The 19,178-nt window shown below is 34.6% G+C and overlaps 2 protein-coding genes and 1 long non-coding RNA gene across 5 annotated transcripts in view; 1 reads left to right on the forward strand and 2 right to left on the reverse strand.

Moving 5' to 3' along the window:
- Positions 1-19,178, reverse strand: part of LOC127840886 (mucin-5AC-like) — a 451,267-nt gene that overhangs the window by 171,257 nt on the left and 260,832 nt on the right. The window lies entirely within an intron of this gene.
- On the reverse strand, positions 2,101-4,120 carry LOC127841028 (uncharacterized). The gene is made up of 3 exons (XR_008030679.1): positions 4,036-4,120; positions 3,394-3,553; positions 2,101-2,745 (listed from the first exon to the last, which is right to left on the reverse strand). It is a non-coding gene; the product is annotated as an uncharacterized LOC127841028 (long non-coding RNA).
- LOC127840836 (myotubularin-related protein 13-like) overlaps positions 5,506-19,178 on the forward strand; it is a 142,262-nt gene continuing 128,589 nt past the window's right edge. For all 3 annotated transcript variants that reach the window (XM_052369266.1, XM_052369283.1, XM_052369275.1), the window contains exon 1: positions 5,506-5,821. In XM_052369266.1, coding sequence (XP_052225226.1) covers positions 5,767-5,821 — 55 coding nt within the window. In that variant the 5' untranslated portion in view covers positions 5,506-5,766. The remainder of the gene's footprint in view (positions 5,822-19,178) is intronic.

Raw genomic sequence — 19,178 nt, forward strand, 5'->3', positions numbered from 1 at the left:
AAACAAAAAACCCATCATGATATGGATGTGTCATTTGCATTTAATAAAAATATTTTCAAAATTATATATGAATAGCAACCGGATTCACTGCCAGACGGTTTTAATACAACTTCAAAATCAATATGAAATAAATGCTCATTTTTACCACTGATTTTTCATCAACTTCCTATAATATGTATAAGAAACGTTTCTGATAGTTAACTCATTCATTTTGATTACGCCATTTCTCTCTAAAGCATTTATGATTGTATGAAAGTTGTACAAAGCAGTTTAGTTTAGTGCTCTTTAAAAATAGCATGATACATCGTTACAAGTATAGTATTTCACTCACGTAATCCCAGCAAACATTTTAAATCGGTCCGATGTCGGCCCGATATTTATTTCAATATCGGCCCGACATCGGTAATTACATCGGCCCGACAACGGGAGTGCAACACGGCGCAATGTTGGCCCGACATCGGTATGTATATCGGCCCGACATCGGTAATTACATCGGCCCGAGATCGGGAGTGCAACACGGCTCGATGTTGGCCCGACATTGGTATGTATATCGGCCCGAGATCGGGAGTGCAACACGGCTCGATGTTGGCCCGACATTGGTATGTATATCGGCGATACCTTCTTGAGCCAGCATGGTGCCGACATACTTTTAACCATTCCTCAGTCCCTGTCTAGCCTCAATTGTTTTTAATTGTTGTTGGTAGTGTTAAGGGCCTAAAACAGTTTCTTAAATAAATGAAAGAACATTTTCTTCAGACAACATTTTATTTTTACATTCTTTTCAACCAAACTGGAATACAGTATTTGCTAATTATACTACTGTCTTGAAACTGAAAATATTAAACTGATTTATTACTAATTCCAACATTTTTATTCTAATGGGGTAAAATTAATTAATATATACATTGACTAACAACAAATGTAAAAGAAATTATTTAAACAGACTCTATAATTCTACAGGTACAGAAACTGAAAAAGTAACACATTGAAACAAAATGTTAAATGACCAAATGACTTGAGTTTTGTATTTTGGTAATAGAATATTCAGCAAATGAAAATAAAATAAGAGAATTATGAAGAAAACCAACGTATCCAACACGCATATTGTATACATGGAAAATTACCAAACATGCATGTATAAATGGTTCATATCACCCATATTATCAAAACTGGTCTATATACCCTGGCAATTAATAAAATAACCCTTTCTTTAAAATGGATAGCGTATGATACCCATAAAATAGTAACAATTAAGACTAGTTAGCAAAATACAACATAGTAGTCATAAGATACACACAAAATAAGAACAAATAAGACTAGTCAGCAAAATACAACAAAGTAGTCATACCTTACACAAAAAATAGTAACAAGTAAGACTAGTCAGCAAAGTACAACATAGTAGTCATACGATACACAAAACAGTAACAAATAAGACTAGTCAGCAAAATACAACATAGTAGTCATACGATACACAATAAATAGTAACAAGTAAGACTAGTCAGCAAAATACAACAATGTAGTCATATGATACACAAAAAATAGTAACAAGACTAGTCAGCAAAATACAACATAGCAGTCATACGATACACAAAAATTGTAACAAGTAAATTCAGGAAATTGCTATCCAGCAAAACAAAACAAAACAGTAATGGCACAAAATGTAAATGTACAAGTGACTAGAAGTCTCACTTTAAGGTAATGGGCCATGTTGTCAATGGCAGAACACATTTTTTCCCCCTAAATCAAGTCAAGCAATTCCTCATTGTTGAATAGTCTTAAATGGTAAATACTAGCTGTGAAATGTGGAATAAGACTTGTAGTTAATCAGTTGTACTTTTTCTGAACTGCAGGTAAATATATATATTGACACAACATTTCCCAATTTCATGGAATGGGATCACATCCCCAAAATACTGAAAAAAAAGCCATTAAGTCAGACCATTCCTTCAAAGAGAACTAATAATGATATGCAGTATAAAGCAGCCAGTATTTGTTAATGAATACATTGCAGTAGGACAGAGCAATATATTGCTGAATGATATATAATTGAGTAGTTTACTGGGACTTATTTACATATGGTAATAAATACCTTAAACATATATTAAAATTATTTGTTGTTTTCACCAGGAAATGATCACTTGAAAATAAAAATAATTGAGTTCTGTCACTTATCAAATTCAAAATGAATTGAGGGAATTGATTTTTATAATTGAGTATTTTCAGAAATAAACACCTTGTATGTCCCCTGAACTTAGACATAAATTATGGGCATTTCTAGAAAGTTTTGAATAAAAAATATTACAAGAAAATTGTCTTCAATATTAATACAAACTACATGAAACTTGTTTTCTTCAAAAATGACAAATGAAAACAATTAGAACAAGAATATATTGAAAAGTTACGTTTACCTAAGTAACACACAGAGTTACAGCTATTTAGGTAATAAAGGCAAAAAAAAAACAAAAAAAATATACACTGCTTCCATCAGTATACATATTAAAAGAAAAGTTGTGTAAAATCATTAATTTCAAGTTCAAAGAGACCTTTACATCATAACAAATTGCAGCAGGAGACTAAATTAAAAGTTAAAACACACACGAGTTAAAATTCATTGGGACGGTTCATCACTTATTTTGGCTGTCCTCTTTTTTCTTCCACCGTCACGGTCAGAGGCTGTTCTAAACCATTCCCTGCACTCATGTTCAACTTCTGCAGCTGTGCATTTCAAGGACGGCATGACAGCTTCTGAAAATGGTAATGACATGTAGGCTCATATTATTCTATATCCATTATATGTTCAAACAGTGTTGCAAGAATTAACGATACTGGGCAGTTTATAAACCAATATTATTTCTTAACCCTTTTTAAATTACAATATGAAGACTACTTTTGAAAAAGGAAAACAGCCGGATGTAATTCTGTATGTATATATATATTCACACATATGGCCAGTTACGGGGTCTCTGATTAAGAAATAGGTCATGGGGTTCCCACTTTAAATACATGTATCTCCATACCCTTTTTTACCCGATATTAACACGAATTAAGGTGTATAGGGGTACCTTATATAGTATTATATATAAATACGTCATTTATTTTACGTCTCATACAAGGAAATATATAGCGACATTAATTGCTAGGTACATGAAATTTCAATTTCAGACGTGATTGTGGTTTTCGATATAAGACCTTATTGCGACATTTGATTGCATTACCTCCCCTACACCCCCCTCATAGTAATTAAAGGTGCCTAGAACGCGTGGTTGTATACAGACCCGGTTTTTTATATTGACCCCTTAGGTATAGTCTGAAAACTACTAAGACCGCGTAACTGGCACTATGAATTAGTTCTAACTGTGACCTTATCTTTTTACACATACTATGACAACTTACTCTGCACAGCATCAGCCAATGGAAGTTTTCCAAATACTGCCTTTTTCTTCCTCCCATGCCAGCTGTACTGGTTGGCCACCTCATTTGACATGCAATGCTTCAGAATGCGCCGGCACACATCAGCGCGGTTTCGGCCACCCAATACAGACAAATGGCTCACCTGAAAAGAAACACAAAGCATCTGTACACAGCTCTCAGTTCATTAATTTATGTTGTATACTAAAAGAACAATAAGTAATTACCTAAGAAATAGCTGCCAAATGGCCTGTTGCATTGGGTGTACTGGAACATGATTCCTCAGCATTGTAAACATGATTTAAGTGAAACATTTTTTTTTACCTGTCTGTACGAGAGCCAGTATGTTTTATCCCTTGATTTTGACATTGCTAATATAATACACGGAGTGTTCTCAGTTTCACCAAAATTTATTAGAAAGAATTTTATGAAACAACTTATAGCTGACTAGCTATTCATTCACGAAATTAAACAAACATTGAACAGTCGCGAAAACATGTGACATTTGATGACAGATAGCAATTTCAGAAAAAAAGCACTCTAAAAATGGTCTGATCTTGTGAATAAAGAAATAAAATTGTTTCCGAACAAAAATAAATAAAAAAGTCCAGGACAGAATAGTTCTACCTTGATAATTTCGAAATTGAGTCAATGCAGCTTTGTCGCGCGCCTATTTGTATGATCATACAGGACTGAATATATTTTAAAGTCAAATATTTCAAACGCATATTTACATAAAAAGTAATATGACAAATATATTTATTAAATGAAAGGTATTTTATAACATTATGTGATATAAATTTAGTTGACATACTTTATTTTGTTTACTCCATAAGCCTGGGCAGATTCACTGCACAAGAGCCAAGGGAAGCAACCTGTGTATTTCCTTTTAACAACGGTTACTCTTCCTGGACATGATAATATTGATTTTATATCAAGTATCTTACACGGTTTTAAAAGAGACATAATAATAAAATTTAATAACAAGAAATTAAAAAGAAAATAATCAAAGTTACCTTTTCTCTTGAGTGTTAATTATGATATCGGGCCTATGTTGGGCCGATATCATACTTTGAACTGTTGATTTATAAGTATTGTTATAACAACGGGCCGACATCGGGCCGACATTGTCCTATAAATATAAATTGTATAATATGCGACCTATCTTTCACGGTTTTTAAATAAGACATAGACAATTAAATTTAACGCAAAAAGAAATTAAAAAGAAAATAATCAAAGTTACCTTTTCTCTTGAGTGTTAATTATGATATCGGGCCTATGTTGGGCCGATATCATACTTTGAACTGTGGAGTTATAAGTATTTTTTATAACAACGGGCCGACATCGGGCCGACATTGTCCTATAAATATAAATTGAATAATATGCGACCTAATTAAACGTTATTAAACAAGATGGATTCACTAAAATGGAAAATTGCAAAAAGTTCTCATCTCTTAACAAAATATTTTTTGTTTAACATAAATGTCGGTCCGATGTCGGCCCAACATCGGCAAATCTCTGCCGATATTCCATCATTTAGCCGATATCGGGCCGATATGGGCATGTTTGCTGGGAATGCGCTATAATTGCGATCTGCTTGTCGGAGTTTTCTAATCACTAGACCACATGACTATGTGGGCGGAGCGATCGATAATTTGGCGACTGGTCAATTCTATTTCACGATCTTAATTCGATTACAAGACGTGGCATCGTTAATTTTACTCTCCCACGGACACTACAAGTCTTCAAACACAATTTTAGAAAACATATACCGTGTAATGAGTATTGTGTAAATACTCATGCAGTTTAATAAGAATAATACGATCTATGAGTTTAGAATTGATTTGCTTCAATCAATTCAATACCTTATTGTTTAAAATGTAACACCAAAATCCAGCACCCAGAGTTTAATCGCCGAATCCGATCACAAGCATTTACATTTATTATATTCACTTTTAAAACGTTTCAAAAAGTTTTTGTATATTTCTGATGCCATGTTTAAAACGGGGGGTTATTCGTGTGCACTCTGTACAAATTTCAAATGATTATTTGTCTCCCTGTACAAAGGTTTTGCAAATCTTAATGGACCATCAACTTGTTATTAACGAATAACTCGATGAGTGATGAACCTTGTCTTAAATGACATGTAAAACATATTCTTAGTTTGCTGTCTTTCATGTTCCACAGTAAGGAAATTTGCGGAAAAGTACAGTAAAAATACGCTACGTAAAAAATGTAATCATTTTGTGACTTTTACAATATTCGATTCTTTCACACCACCATGAGTAATCGAGTGTTGAAAATGGCTACCACTTAGCAAAATCGGAATTACTCTGGATATAATTGGGATTATTTGTGATGTCTCGGCTGGTGGATTATTTTGTAATTGTGGGATATGATCATGAAAAAGAAAGTAAGTATTTCCTCTGTGCAAAATCTTAATTCTGAATGTCACAAATCAAAACAAGCTGCTGCAACTTGATTCGGGCAAATTGACAGATGTCAAATTCGCACCACACATGTTCGTACCTTTTCAGCGTTTATTTCAAGAGTCAACACATTTTATTCCAATTACCTCGCCTCTTATAAAGGTTAATTTCAGTAAGCCTTCCAACTGACTTTATTGTAATATAGTATAGGTGCTACCTTAGTTGCAATAATTCAACTCTCAGCTTTATCTACATCGTACGTCGCTGCCGTCAAACTTGACAATTATGCGACGGGTGGTAAGGAGATAACGTAAGAATGGGAAAATAGTAAAGTGAGAAGAGTTTGATAGTTAAAAGTCAGAAGGACAGTACAGTCTTCGAAATTAGCACATGCCCGATCGCCCGTGGCGAGTAAAATTACTGCCGGGCACATACAAAAATTCACGTTTGTGGCCCGCCGGGCATGTAAATTATTGAAGCCAATTGACAGTTTATAAAAAAAATTGTAAGCAGTTCTTGATATTTGCAGTTCTATTTTTCAATTTTGCGAACAAACACCTTGCCGTTAGTTGTAAAACAATGAAATTCGATTGGTTTAACAACACGCACCTGCTTGCACACGTCATCGTTATTGTTTTTGACCGATGCAGTTCGGTCACATTCGGTTCTTATCGACAGTTTCTCTAGACATTAATCGAGAAGATGCTTTTTGAATCGATCATTTCAATCAAGTAATACGCTTCCGTTTTTGTCAATGTAAACAAATGTCATTGTCGACATAGAGGCGGTATCTTAGGTATGTTGATGGGGCTAAGCCCGATAAAGCACTTCCAAAATAGAAAATTGACAATGATTTAGAGAAAAAGGAAGCCAAGAAATGGTACGATGACACCAGAAGCGCTTTTTTCAAGAGCACTGGTGTAACGATCGACCGTCTTAATTCTAGTGATTGATTAGCTGTAATTGTATTCACTACTATTGAAACAAATGTTCTGCTTTACTATGTGTAGCATGTAAGTGTTAAAATGTTGTGATTTGTTATAAGTTTGGTTAAAAAAGTGTGGGCATGTAAAAAATATGTTGGGCATGTAAAAATTCTTAAGTAACAGGCCCGACTGGCATGTAACTTTTCAAAGCTAATTTCGAAGACTGACAGTACAGATGCGTCCCCAGCTACGTTTTATAACCCAATGGTTGCTGAGAGTTGCAATGTGCTCTCTCTTGTCCATGGGTGCAAAATGGTATCAACAATGTAAGGGTTAAGGAACACTGAAACTGCAAGAACTTATTAAAGTTTACCTGTCTAAACCACAAACTCATCCAAATGGTACCATTAAAGCAATAAATAATTGCTTTTTATTGACTTAGCTTTTCCTTTGTACGCTGTATCCGCCATATTGGAAAATTGCTCCAATATTGCAGTGCTTTCCACAGGATTTTTGTCAGGCGCCCCGGGACTGCTAGGGGTGGTTCGGGAGGGATGTCCCCTCCCGACCTTGATTTTTTTTTTTTTATTTAATGTGTCAATTCACGTTCTGTGGTGCATTATAACTCAAAGAAAAACAGCGTCAAAAGACGTCATTTGGTGCGCTATGACTCTTAAAAAAAATCCCCTAGTCATTAAAAAAAATAATTTTTTTATATTGTTTAATTGTTTTAAAACTTTCCCCCACAGATAGTAAAATCCCGACTCGAACAATTCCCCAATACATATATTTCAACCCGACTCTATTACTGTATACTTACTACTTTTCAAGTTTCTATTTATTACCCGATAATCCCGTTTATTCCGTTTTTATCAATCACTTTCTGGTAAATATTTACGATAAAAGCTCTCAATTATTTCTTTAACACAAACCTTGCCATTTTTAAGTGACTATTTATAGATTTGCTGAAATATTGCCTCTGAATATGCATCAATCCCCTGACCTGTTGTGTGCTTGTTAAAACGCTCAATACACGCACACTTTTGTATGCAAATGACGCAACGTTGTACATGCTGCATAATTTTCACGCTCTTTTAAATTGAGAAAAAGATTCGACACAAAATAAATTTGCACTGCTAATTTGAAGCAAAAATATTTAAAGTTGCGGTAACATTTACATTCAGAAGTGTGTTTCTGATTAAAAACGCGTTAACATCGACTTACGGGAATGGGTTTCGGATTACAAATTTTAATTATTCCCATTTGAGATTTCAACAAATATTAACCGTTGCGTTATAAATTCAACGATATTTGTTTAAACACTTTACGAGTCGAATAAATGTTTTGACAGAATTATGCATGAAATTCACGTTGTCCACGAGGATCACGGCCGGTTGCCATCATCAGTCTTCTAAATATCGATTATAGGACGAAACATTTACAAGTGTGCGTAATTCATTCAACGAAAATTTGTTAAAGCGCATTACGTGTCGAATAAATGTCAGAAAAACGAGGTGAATCAGTTCTATAAATGGACATGATGAAATATATATGTATTGGAATTAAATTGTTATCACATAATTGTAACCGGGAGTCGTTTGCACAACTTACTCGCTATAATAATTAATTGTTTACCACTTGCAATTAATTTCTCGTATTAATTATTAGTCATAGGTAACACTTGTTTACAGTAAAAAGGTGTGATGATGATGCCCGAAACCATCTTTTATGTACTGTACTGTACTAATTACCGGTTTTATATTACGTAAATGGTACAACTTCTTGCTAATCAAGCTGCGATAAACTCTTACTTCATGCCCGACGTCAATCAAAATTAATGGTCGATAGTTAACCCCGCCCTCATAAGCGTTCGCGTAACCGATTGGACGATGAACTTCATAGTTTGACGACTGGAAAGTTACCATATACATCCTTGTCAGCATTTAAATGACTGTGTAATGTGGCTAGAATAATCGATACGCGCGTCATGCTATTCTCTTATCCGTGGATTATCCATTACCCCATGTAGTGTTTATGGCGATTACTTGTGAAAGTAGGTAGCGAGTGCTCTTTTAAAACAGGGAATATCGATACACTGATAGAGAAACCTTTTTTTTTTGGACAATCTCCACTTTCTTTTACTGAAAAATACACTGATCGGAAATTTTCAAGCGCCCCGGGGACTCGAAATTCAAATTGGTTAAATGGCCTGGGGAAAACCCTGTATTGGTTAGGTCGCAGTACACCAATATTTTGCACGTCGGGTAATGTGATGGAGCCTATTAAAGTCGATGACAATGTGGTATTCGATACAGAATACACTGTTTCAAATTTAAACATAAAAATGTCAGCGAGTAAAGTGTGTTGAAACATCGGCGTGTTTTTATAGGGTGCATGCAAAGGATAACATCCGTAGGTTGCCATTCAGGTAAATTTAACATGTTTATGAAGTTATTAATTATTTTCCTCAATTTGTCTGGAACGGCGTCTGTTTAGTGAAGCGCACGGAATCAGTGCGCTGAACTGCACCCATGTTTATGAAGGGGTGCATATGGACTACCAGAGCTGCCATAGCAAAAATTATCAAAGGCTCTGGTAGTCCGTTTATATGGATTAGGTGCTACCTCAGAGATCCCTCTGGGCTTTAAAAGTTGTTGCCACACTGCGGCTGCATTGGGGCAATGAAGATTATAGTGTTATAATACAAACACAACTGAGAATTTCACAGTATTTTAATAAATTGATTTACAGTACAGCCAAAGCGGCACAAACATAATCCGCGGCTACGCCACGGCCAGATTATTAGTCCGCGGCGGCCGAATCGTGTGTTCACACGGCGTATCGCCGTGGCACTCGGCATCGATCCGCGCAACGACGCCGAGTCTGTATTAACCACGCGTACTTTCGCGGAGTAAATCCGCCGCATACGTACGCAGCGGATCGAGTGAAAAGATATCCACCTACATGTACATACATGTATGTGTAGCGTAGAATTAATTACGCGCAACTGTTTATGTTTCGTTCGATTATCATTATTAAATTTGTAATCCGAAACACACCTCCGCGTCCTTTGGCAAATTCTAGCGTCAAATAAACAGTGCTAAAATATCCTTTGTTTCATAAAAAGCGCGCGAAAATTATGCAGACATGTAGAACGTCGTTTGGAAAGTTTGGGTGTATTTTGTGTTGTATAAATACATGAACATCACGTCAGGCGTAAATCGCGTGTTCAATGGAGAAAAAAAACGCCCCGATTAGACGTTATTTCATACTTAAGGAAATATCGAGAATGTTTGTGTATCGTAAATATTTACCAGCATTTGCTTTAAAACTGGAATATACGGGATTATCGGGTAATTAGTAGCGATATTAACTGTATAATATGAACAAAATAAAACATGTTTATATACGCATATTCAAACAATAGTTATAATAAGCTGATAATTAACAAAACTACAAATATGTCGTCACCGTCTTGATTATTGATGTGGCTTCAAACTGCTAATTTTCTCAGCTAAAATATAATAGCGGAATCAACATGCAATTAATTTATAAATCCACCATATGCTGGAGCCTTGACCACTTGTATGTGCGAAAACATAATTACGTGACCTTGTTTATGTGTGAAATACATACGCTACGGGCGGGAAACAAACTTAATAATTGGCCAGACACATTACCCATGCTTACATGTATATGCTAATACAATCCGCGCACAATAAATTTATTATGATTTTAATTATTATTATAATTGTTCTTTCAAAATTTGTTAACTACATGTAACTAATAATTTAAAAAAAAAATATTGCATGATGGCATCGACTCAGCATCATGTCGCGGACCGCGGCATGCCTCGGCGGACAGATGCGAAGTTTCGCGGCGAAATGTGACCTGAACGCTGCATACTGATGCGGCTTCAACGACTGACACGGCATCGACTCGTTTCGCCTTGCCGCCGCAGATCGCGAAATACGTTTGTTCCGCTTTGGCTGTACTGTAATAACAGTTTTATTAATAATAACATCACATTTAATAAGTTAATATAGTAACAGCACATTCAATTAGTTGTAAGTAAGGCAGTACATGCAACTTTTTTAATTCAGTTGTTGATTTGTCGCGATTACTAAATATGAACACTGCTCGATGCTCTCAAATCGCGTCACCTGATTCGCGCATGTTCAATAGGAATTCCCCATCCCACAATTCAATTTGTCGAGCAGCTGGCGTTTCACTTCTTTCAAATGCGTATAATTAAATGTGTTACCCGAAATCATTTCCATGTTTTATTATTGATATTCACGGAAAGTTACGAAATTTATAGAAACAAACATTTCTCGTGTATTTTTGTGTACAGATGAAAATCATGCGAAAATTAGACTTCATGTACAACATCACGTCATTTTTCCACGGGGAAAGCATGGACTTAAATATTTGATTGCTGAATAAAATTTTGTAGTGCAGAGGTCGCTAATATCTTTACTTTTGGTAAAAAAATTGTAGAGCATGTTTTTTAAATGTGGACACTTTCTCTAGCTAAAAACAAGTTATTGACGCTTTATCTACAGCGCTACATTTGTTGAGAAAGGACAGTAGTGATCTGTGAAATGTACAGTTATTGTATACGGCTTCGCGTGGGGGTCGGCTTGTATTCAGCTGCCTAAGCGCTGATTTGCTGATGCGCTTTACCTTACCAAGAAGAATTTGACTGAATGCTGGGAAAATCAAAATTGGCCACTCGCTGAGAAATTAATTGAAAAGAGTAGCTCTAAGGCGGAATTAACGGACTGAATGACCAGATTTACTATTGAAAATTTGTATAAAGTTTTATTCTGCTTTGTTTAAAACAATTTATCAAATTGATTACAGGAGTTAATAAGATTACTGTAAAAAACGATTCACTTTTTGACACAAATTGTTGGTATTATAATATTTACAAAAAATGCCTCAAATTTACATGTAGTCATTTTTAACCACATTTAGTCATACTTACAAAAAATAAGCCTACCAGTGTTTTTTTCACTATTTTGGGAATTGGGCCAGGTCTGTTTAGATTGGGAAAATTTGCGATGCTTTGACTAGAATTGGGAAATTATTGTTGTTGTTTTTCTAAAAAATGCTTCAAAATTGAGAATACTAGTGTTTTATGTATTACATGTATATTAACTAAGGTTTAACTTATAATACAATATTAAGATCTAAACATACCAAATTTGGTTTTGAAATCTTCCATTGCCCATTGGGAATTTCTAGGACCCATTTGGGAAAAATATGTCCTTTTTTCAATTGGCAATTACTGGACCTGATTTTGGATAGAAAAAAAAACGCTGCATACATTTAGAGAAAAATGTTGAGGCTCATTTCAGGGGACAAATATACCTTTTGAGCAGGGATATGAAGCTGAATAAAGGCTCCAAATATAGCCCTTAAATCACTGGAGGTTATCTGAAATATGTTTTATTAAATATACTTTTTTATTAGTGTGCAACATAATAAAGTAAATATTACCTACTCACAAAAGCTTATTTTTAACATGACTACATGTATAAGGAATTAATTCACTTCAGTATTCACATCACATGCTGTTATTACAAAATACACTCTTTCTTCACAAATGTTTCAAGATAGTCATTGCAAGTGTGTGGAGATAGTGGCTAATTAACAGCTGCCTCTGTCTAATTACCAATTCTCACCAGGAATAGAAACCCAACTGCTGGTTCTTGTAGACAGAGGGATTCCTACTGATCTCTGTTGATCTGGTTTTCTTATAGCTTCCTTCTGTTGTACTTCATTATTGTCTGATAAAGTGATTTGTGAATGAGTATGGTACTGTAGCAATAGAAGTGTAAAGATCATTGAAAGGAAATGAGTTCTGTTAACATTTATAATTTTCCAACTATTTGCTTAAGGAAAACATTTAGCTGTTTATTATTTATTGGTTAAACTTCACACAACAAACTCCTCAACTGTGTTTTAAATCATGTCTTTATTAACAGTTGATTGATGAGGAAATTAAAATGTATGTTATATTTATGGTGTTCCGATTGTTTCTATTTCAAACATCAGATAAATAAAGTTTGAAATCAATATATCTCTAACACCCAATAACAATAATATTCCTGATATTTCTAGACTCATACAATACACAAGCACTGATATTGATCATATTTGATTCAATGCTTTATCTTGACACGTCTAGATTTTATCAGCAATACATGCAGAGCTACTTTTCACAAACATGCATCTTAGATCAATGGGGATTACCATAATTACTCTATGTTTTCGGACACTCAAAGTTTTTGGACACCCCTTTTTTAGCAAAAATAATTATTTTTTGTGACTCTTAATTTTTGGACACACAAGTTTTCGTCCATAATTAATATCTCTAAGTTTTCGGACAGTATATTTTACAGCAATATTTTACCAAATGTCGGTCCTATTTTCGATATCTAATGACACTTCGATCATGGGGTTTTACAACCGGATTACCATCATAAAACGTGGCAGGTGCATGCCTGAGGGCAACAGACCATTACATTTGCATTATTGGGTAAATAACCCTGTAAACGGGTATTAAACATTGGTTTGGCCCGATAGCATAAGCGTTATGACAATTATCAGGGGTAGTGCCAATTAACAAGTTCAATTATCTACAGCAATGGAATTACTGATTCTCAGTAAAATAGCTGTGACAAATAATAAACGCTTCAAAGTGTGATGCACCCTATTGCAAGTTTTACGAACAATGGAAGGTGTAAGACAACAACTATTGGAAACGAACAAACAAAGAATTCATAGTTAGCTTTTTTATTGCGTTAATTACAGGTTCATACTAGCGAGTATCGCTACATTACATGCTCTTCTTCGAACTCGTTGGCCAAAGTACAACCTTGTAGTAACTTTCTGTCAAATAAATTAAGCATTTAAAATTAATTAAAATGCAATGCAAACATACCTGTAATTTATTCTTTATGGTATTTTACAAGCGCGTGCTATCACCGGTAGTCGTTGATACAATGGACTCTATTTTCGGACACTTCAATTTTCGACTCTTAAGTTTTCGGACACCTGTATTTTGAGAATATTTTTTGAATCTATGTTTTCGGACACGAATAAAAATAATTATTTTTAAGTGTCCGAAAACATAGAGTAATTACGGTAATACAGGTTTAATTAAACATTCACAGAATTAATATTGCACTGAACTTGTATAAACAAAGAAAAACTTCCGCATACTGGGATTTTATTTCATAATCTGTTGATGATTTAGAACTTGATAGCTGTAATACTTTTATATGAACTTATATGATTAACTCATGAATGAATTTTAAAATCTTCTTAATTTTGTGCAGTTATGATTACCTGCTGACATGAACTGTAATATTGTACCAGCAGCTACTTTTTTATGTATTATTTTTTCTTCGTAATGACAGCCTAGTTGCAAATGCATTCTACATGTACCATTGCATATTGTACATGTCAGGAAAGGTATAAGCGAAAACACAAGCAAGGTTGTTTTAAGTCTATTTAGCTTTAGCCAAATGACTATTGAACTGCAAATTAGAACACCTGTTGCAGTAGGGTGTGTGTTTATCGAGGGATAAAAATGCCCGGAGTTGGGATGTTGGTAGACGAAATAGATAAGAAATTTTACATTGAATTTCCTAATTCTTACATTTTTCACTAAGGAACTTGTTTTTGAAGATTGTCTTCTAAGAATTTTTCGAAGACCAAGCATAGCTCTTAACCGGCCTTCTCTTTTAGCGCAATCTAGTGAGGCGTTACTCTGTCCACTATAAAGTCTCACAAAGTTTTGAGGTCTCATCAGTGAACATTATAGTTCACTTCAGACTAGCCTGGGCATTCATGGCACAGACGTGTCAGGAGCTTAGCACTGTCTGCATATAGCATAAGACCCATTTTTGTATGATGTTGCTTATGTAAAACAAATCCAGCATGTGCATGATTTATGACATTATAAAGCAAAATAAATGATTCATGTACCTGTTTTGAAAGCAAACAAATTAATAAATCAGAGTTAAGATGCACAAAAAGTCATGAACAATTATCATAAACAACCAAATCTGTACTGTACAATTTCCAAATTATTCATCATATCTTTTCAAGCTTATTTTTAAAAAAAAGTAACGTTGACTTAATTACTTAACATACATATGTATATGTTTATATGAACACATTCTACCTGACCCAGTTTAAACTTGCACTTAACAGAGCTCCAGATAACTATTCTGAGTAATAGGGTAAATACCCACTACTGTTGAGTTCAATTGGGTATTTTCAGCAGTGTTTATTTTATGGCAATTTCGGGGCCGATATTCGGCCCCATTCCCCTCCAAAAAGAGTATATATTTTTCCCCCATTTTGTAAAAATAAAATCCCCTCCAGAAGGAAAGAAAATATTTTTTTTTTTTTATTTTTTTTTTTTAGAAAGAACTGTCTCATAATCATGATAAATATACAGTCCACTCTCATTATCTCGAAGTCGGCAGGAACAAGAAAAAATATGGAGATAACGAGAGTTCGATATATCCGATTAGGCGTTTTCAAAGAATAAATAAGACGAAAATTTACCGTTTTAAACATCAAAATACATGCAAAGTGGTCTAACTAAAGCCGTCACCGTGTGGCATAATAATCTTTACCTGATATATACGCGTTTTTACGAGGCACGATTAATTTTGCTATTTAAATGATTAAAATGACGTTTTAAGTATTACAGAATTGCATGAACACATGCGGTTATAATTTTTCTAAACTGTCGAGTAAACATCCGTTAATGTAGCTATTTAAAGTTATGATGCAATTGACGTCCAATCAAGACAAATTTGCGACGGTTTATATAGGCAAAAATATAACTCCATGCATTTTGGAATGTTGTTTGTATAAAACAATAAATCTTTCGGCCTTTTGGCAGGCTGTGTTTTAATTGCAGTTAATTGATGTTAATGTGACAGTTAAAGTGACAGGCCGTACTCAAGTGTTAATGGCTAACGACATTACACACGTATGATCATTGATGCAATTAACGGATCAATTTCCTACCGCACAGTATCGGGAGCAGCCGGGCGAAGCGGGACGGTAAAGTATCAAAGAAAAAACCTTTTGCCGACACTGGAACAGTTATTCGCACTTCGACATAAACCACAGTAAATACATGTAAAATCGGGACTCGGGACAAAATTTTATATCGAGATATCGAATTATTTGACATAACGAAAATCGAGATATGCGATGTTTATTTATAAAGATAAAGAAGGAAAAAAGTTGGGACATTGAGCTTACTTCGACATATCGAGAATATCAAGATATCCGATGTCGAGATAAAGAGAGTGGACTGTATCTCAAATTTATTTCATAAACAACTAACAAAGTATATAACTATAATTTATATTATTTTGAATTATTATAAAGAGTTATATTAAATAGTTTTTCCCAAATCAGTGGACTTTTCACATTAATTGCATTTTTCTTCCAAAATGGCCAGGAAAAGGTCTGATGTATCTATATTGTGTCAATATTTGTTGACAAAATCATTCCAATTTGGTCCATTTTATTGATAAAAAATGCTCAAATTTTATCGATTTAAAAGATTTGCAATTAGACTCAAATGGCTAAGAAAACTGAGACTGTGCATGAAGGCTGAACTGTCTGAACTTTAAATGTTGAAAAAATCATTGATATATAGTTTAATTTAAAGAAAAAGGACAAAGACATGAGAAGCTGTGAATTTTATATTCATACAAACATGTGTATTAATATAATAAGTATCATAACATATAAACAAGTGAATTTTTAATTTTCCCCTTTTCCTAAAAAACGACCCATTTTTTCCCTTTGGACGGGCCCTGCCACCATTCCCCTATAAGTGAAAAAAAACACTGTTTCATTTTCAATTGAGTACACACAAAGTCGGTACCCACTACTTTAATTGACCATTGGGTATATTTGTTTTAAAATTGGGTATTTTCATTGTCTTAAAGGGATCTTTTCACGCTTTGGTAAATTGACAAAATTGAAAAAAGTTGTTTCAGATTCGCAAATTTTCGTTTTAGTTATGATATTTGTGAGGAAACAGTAATACTGAACATTTACCATGGTCTAATATAGCCATTATATGCAACTTTTGACGATTTTAAAACCTAAAAATTATAAAGCGTTGCAACGCGAAACGATTGAATACCGTATTTTACCATGCATAGCGCGCAGTTTTTTACCTTCAAATTTCAAAATAAAAATTCAGTGCGCGTAATACATTGACACAGCGCTTTCCTGGTTGCTAAATTGCAAAAAATCCATTTCGTAATCGTAAATCTTCACAATTGCCGCCATTTTTATTGCAGAAAACTACACCCTATAATGTTATAGACTGAAGGGGCCGTTGTCGAAACAACAAAAAGCGGGAAAGGGTAGGAATGAACGGGGTACTAACAGTTTTGACAAAAATTAAAAGATGAAAAAATGTCTTTGTTGGTGTTTTCACACTTCTTCATTGATTGTTCATTTAAAAAAATCGAGGTATATCGATCCCCGCGTCGTCGCGGTATTGTTTGTTAAAGTTTTTGTTGTCATGAAAACTTGTTAATGTACAACGCAAAACGTCTTATTTGAACTGACGCTAATTATTTCAATCATATTTCTCAACTTCGCTTTTGCTTTATTTTGATAATTTAATCCAAAGTTTAATGTTAGCAATTCTGAGAGTTCGCACTCTATGTGAATTGACAGTTTGACGTCATCAAAGGAAAGCCGCTTCCTGTCTGAAGCAATAAAGCGACAAGTTTCTCGCCGACAAAATTGGCTTCTTTTGTCTAGCAATCAACATGCCGAACCAATCGTGTGTTTGTTCCTCAATGGCAATCGTCCAATTAAATAATAGCACGTGCAAAACTCCGCCTTCGAACCTTTTGCAGAGAACGGAGGTGGAGTTTAACGGTTAATTGAGCAAGTGTTATACGTAAGTTGAGTTCCGATTTGCCGAAATTTCTCGGCCCTAAGCATTGAAACGACCAAAACATTTATCAATGATTTTCCGATCTCTGCATTAATATGCTACTGTGCGAGTATACTACGTAGGTTACAAACCAACAATAGAGATATAGACTCGTTTTAATTTCTGTCAACAGAAACAAACAAATGATATTTGTCTAATGGCTTTACGCCGATAACGCCAACTGTATGGAATTGAGCGTTCGGGTGTATTGTTTGTCTCACTATAAATACTGATCAACTAGAGGCAGCGAAGGCGCGAAATACCGGGTCAAACTGGATTTAATGGGGAGCATCTCTTAATGGGGAAATATTTAAGTCGATGAAAAATAAAATGGGATCCACGGACGATTTGCGTAAAATTGGACATTGCGATGTTGCGGGTCTGCAGAAGACTATGTCATACGATGTTGTGAGCGGCAGGTAATGAAAATGTTCACTGTTCAAATGTGAGGAAAAGGTAATAGTGGTTCGAATTTAACGCGCAGGGGTCTTGAAAAAACACGCGCAGTGCGCGGCAATAAGGACATATACGGTGTTCTCGAGAGTATAATCTTAAAAATTGTCGAAAATATAGTGTTATGCAACCCATGCTCCTGATCGTATAAACGCTCCCTACTTTAAAACAAAAAATTAATCGCCTGAATAACTCAGATTAAATGATTGCGCAATATAAGAATGGCGGCCATTTTCAGCCCAATTTGCAAGTTTTTGGTCTTGAATTCTTTTTTTTCTCCATTTTGGCTTCAAAAATCGCATGCGCGTTATACATGGGAGCGCGCTATACATGGTAAAATACGGTAATTTGGAGAGTTCTGTTTTTGTCGTTAAAATTTGTGAAACTATGAAGATTGCTTATATAAGGTATAAAGTACTTCAAGTATATAAACTCGGCGGAATAGCTCAGTAGGCTAAAGCATTTTTACTTCAGGACTCTGGCAGGACTCCAGGGGTCACTGGTTTGAAACCTGGTCCGGGCAATGTTCTTTTCCTTTTTTTAATTTTATTCTTGATTTTTTACTGGAGCTTTTACGATCCAATGTTGACATTTATCGATATAAAGCATTTAATGAATAAGTTAAAAAATGCAAAAATCTGTGAAAAGGCCCCTTTAAATTCTCAAATGCTTACCTGATTGAGCTGGTTGAAGTTCCACTCTAAATTGATTAGTTTCAGAGATCTTGTGTAATTATGTAGATGTATCCATAATATACAGTCTTGATTAAAAAAAAAGTTTGACGATTTTTTCCACCAGTTTTCTTACAATTTAAGCACTGTCAGCGCTTGCCTCCGACACAATATCGTCAAAAATTAGTTTCACTACATTTTCCACTTCTGATTTTGTGTTGCTCGCGTTTAAATAACTTAAATAGTGTTTTTTGTGCCTGGGATAGGATATTTCCCTTTTTAC

Source organism: Dreissena polymorpha, chromosome 1 (assembly GCF_020536995.1).
Source record: "Dreissena polymorpha isolate Duluth1 chromosome 1, UMN_Dpol_1.0, whole genome shotgun sequence".
NCBI lineage: Eukaryota > Metazoa > Mollusca > Bivalvia > Myida > Dreissenidae > Dreissena > Dreissena polymorpha.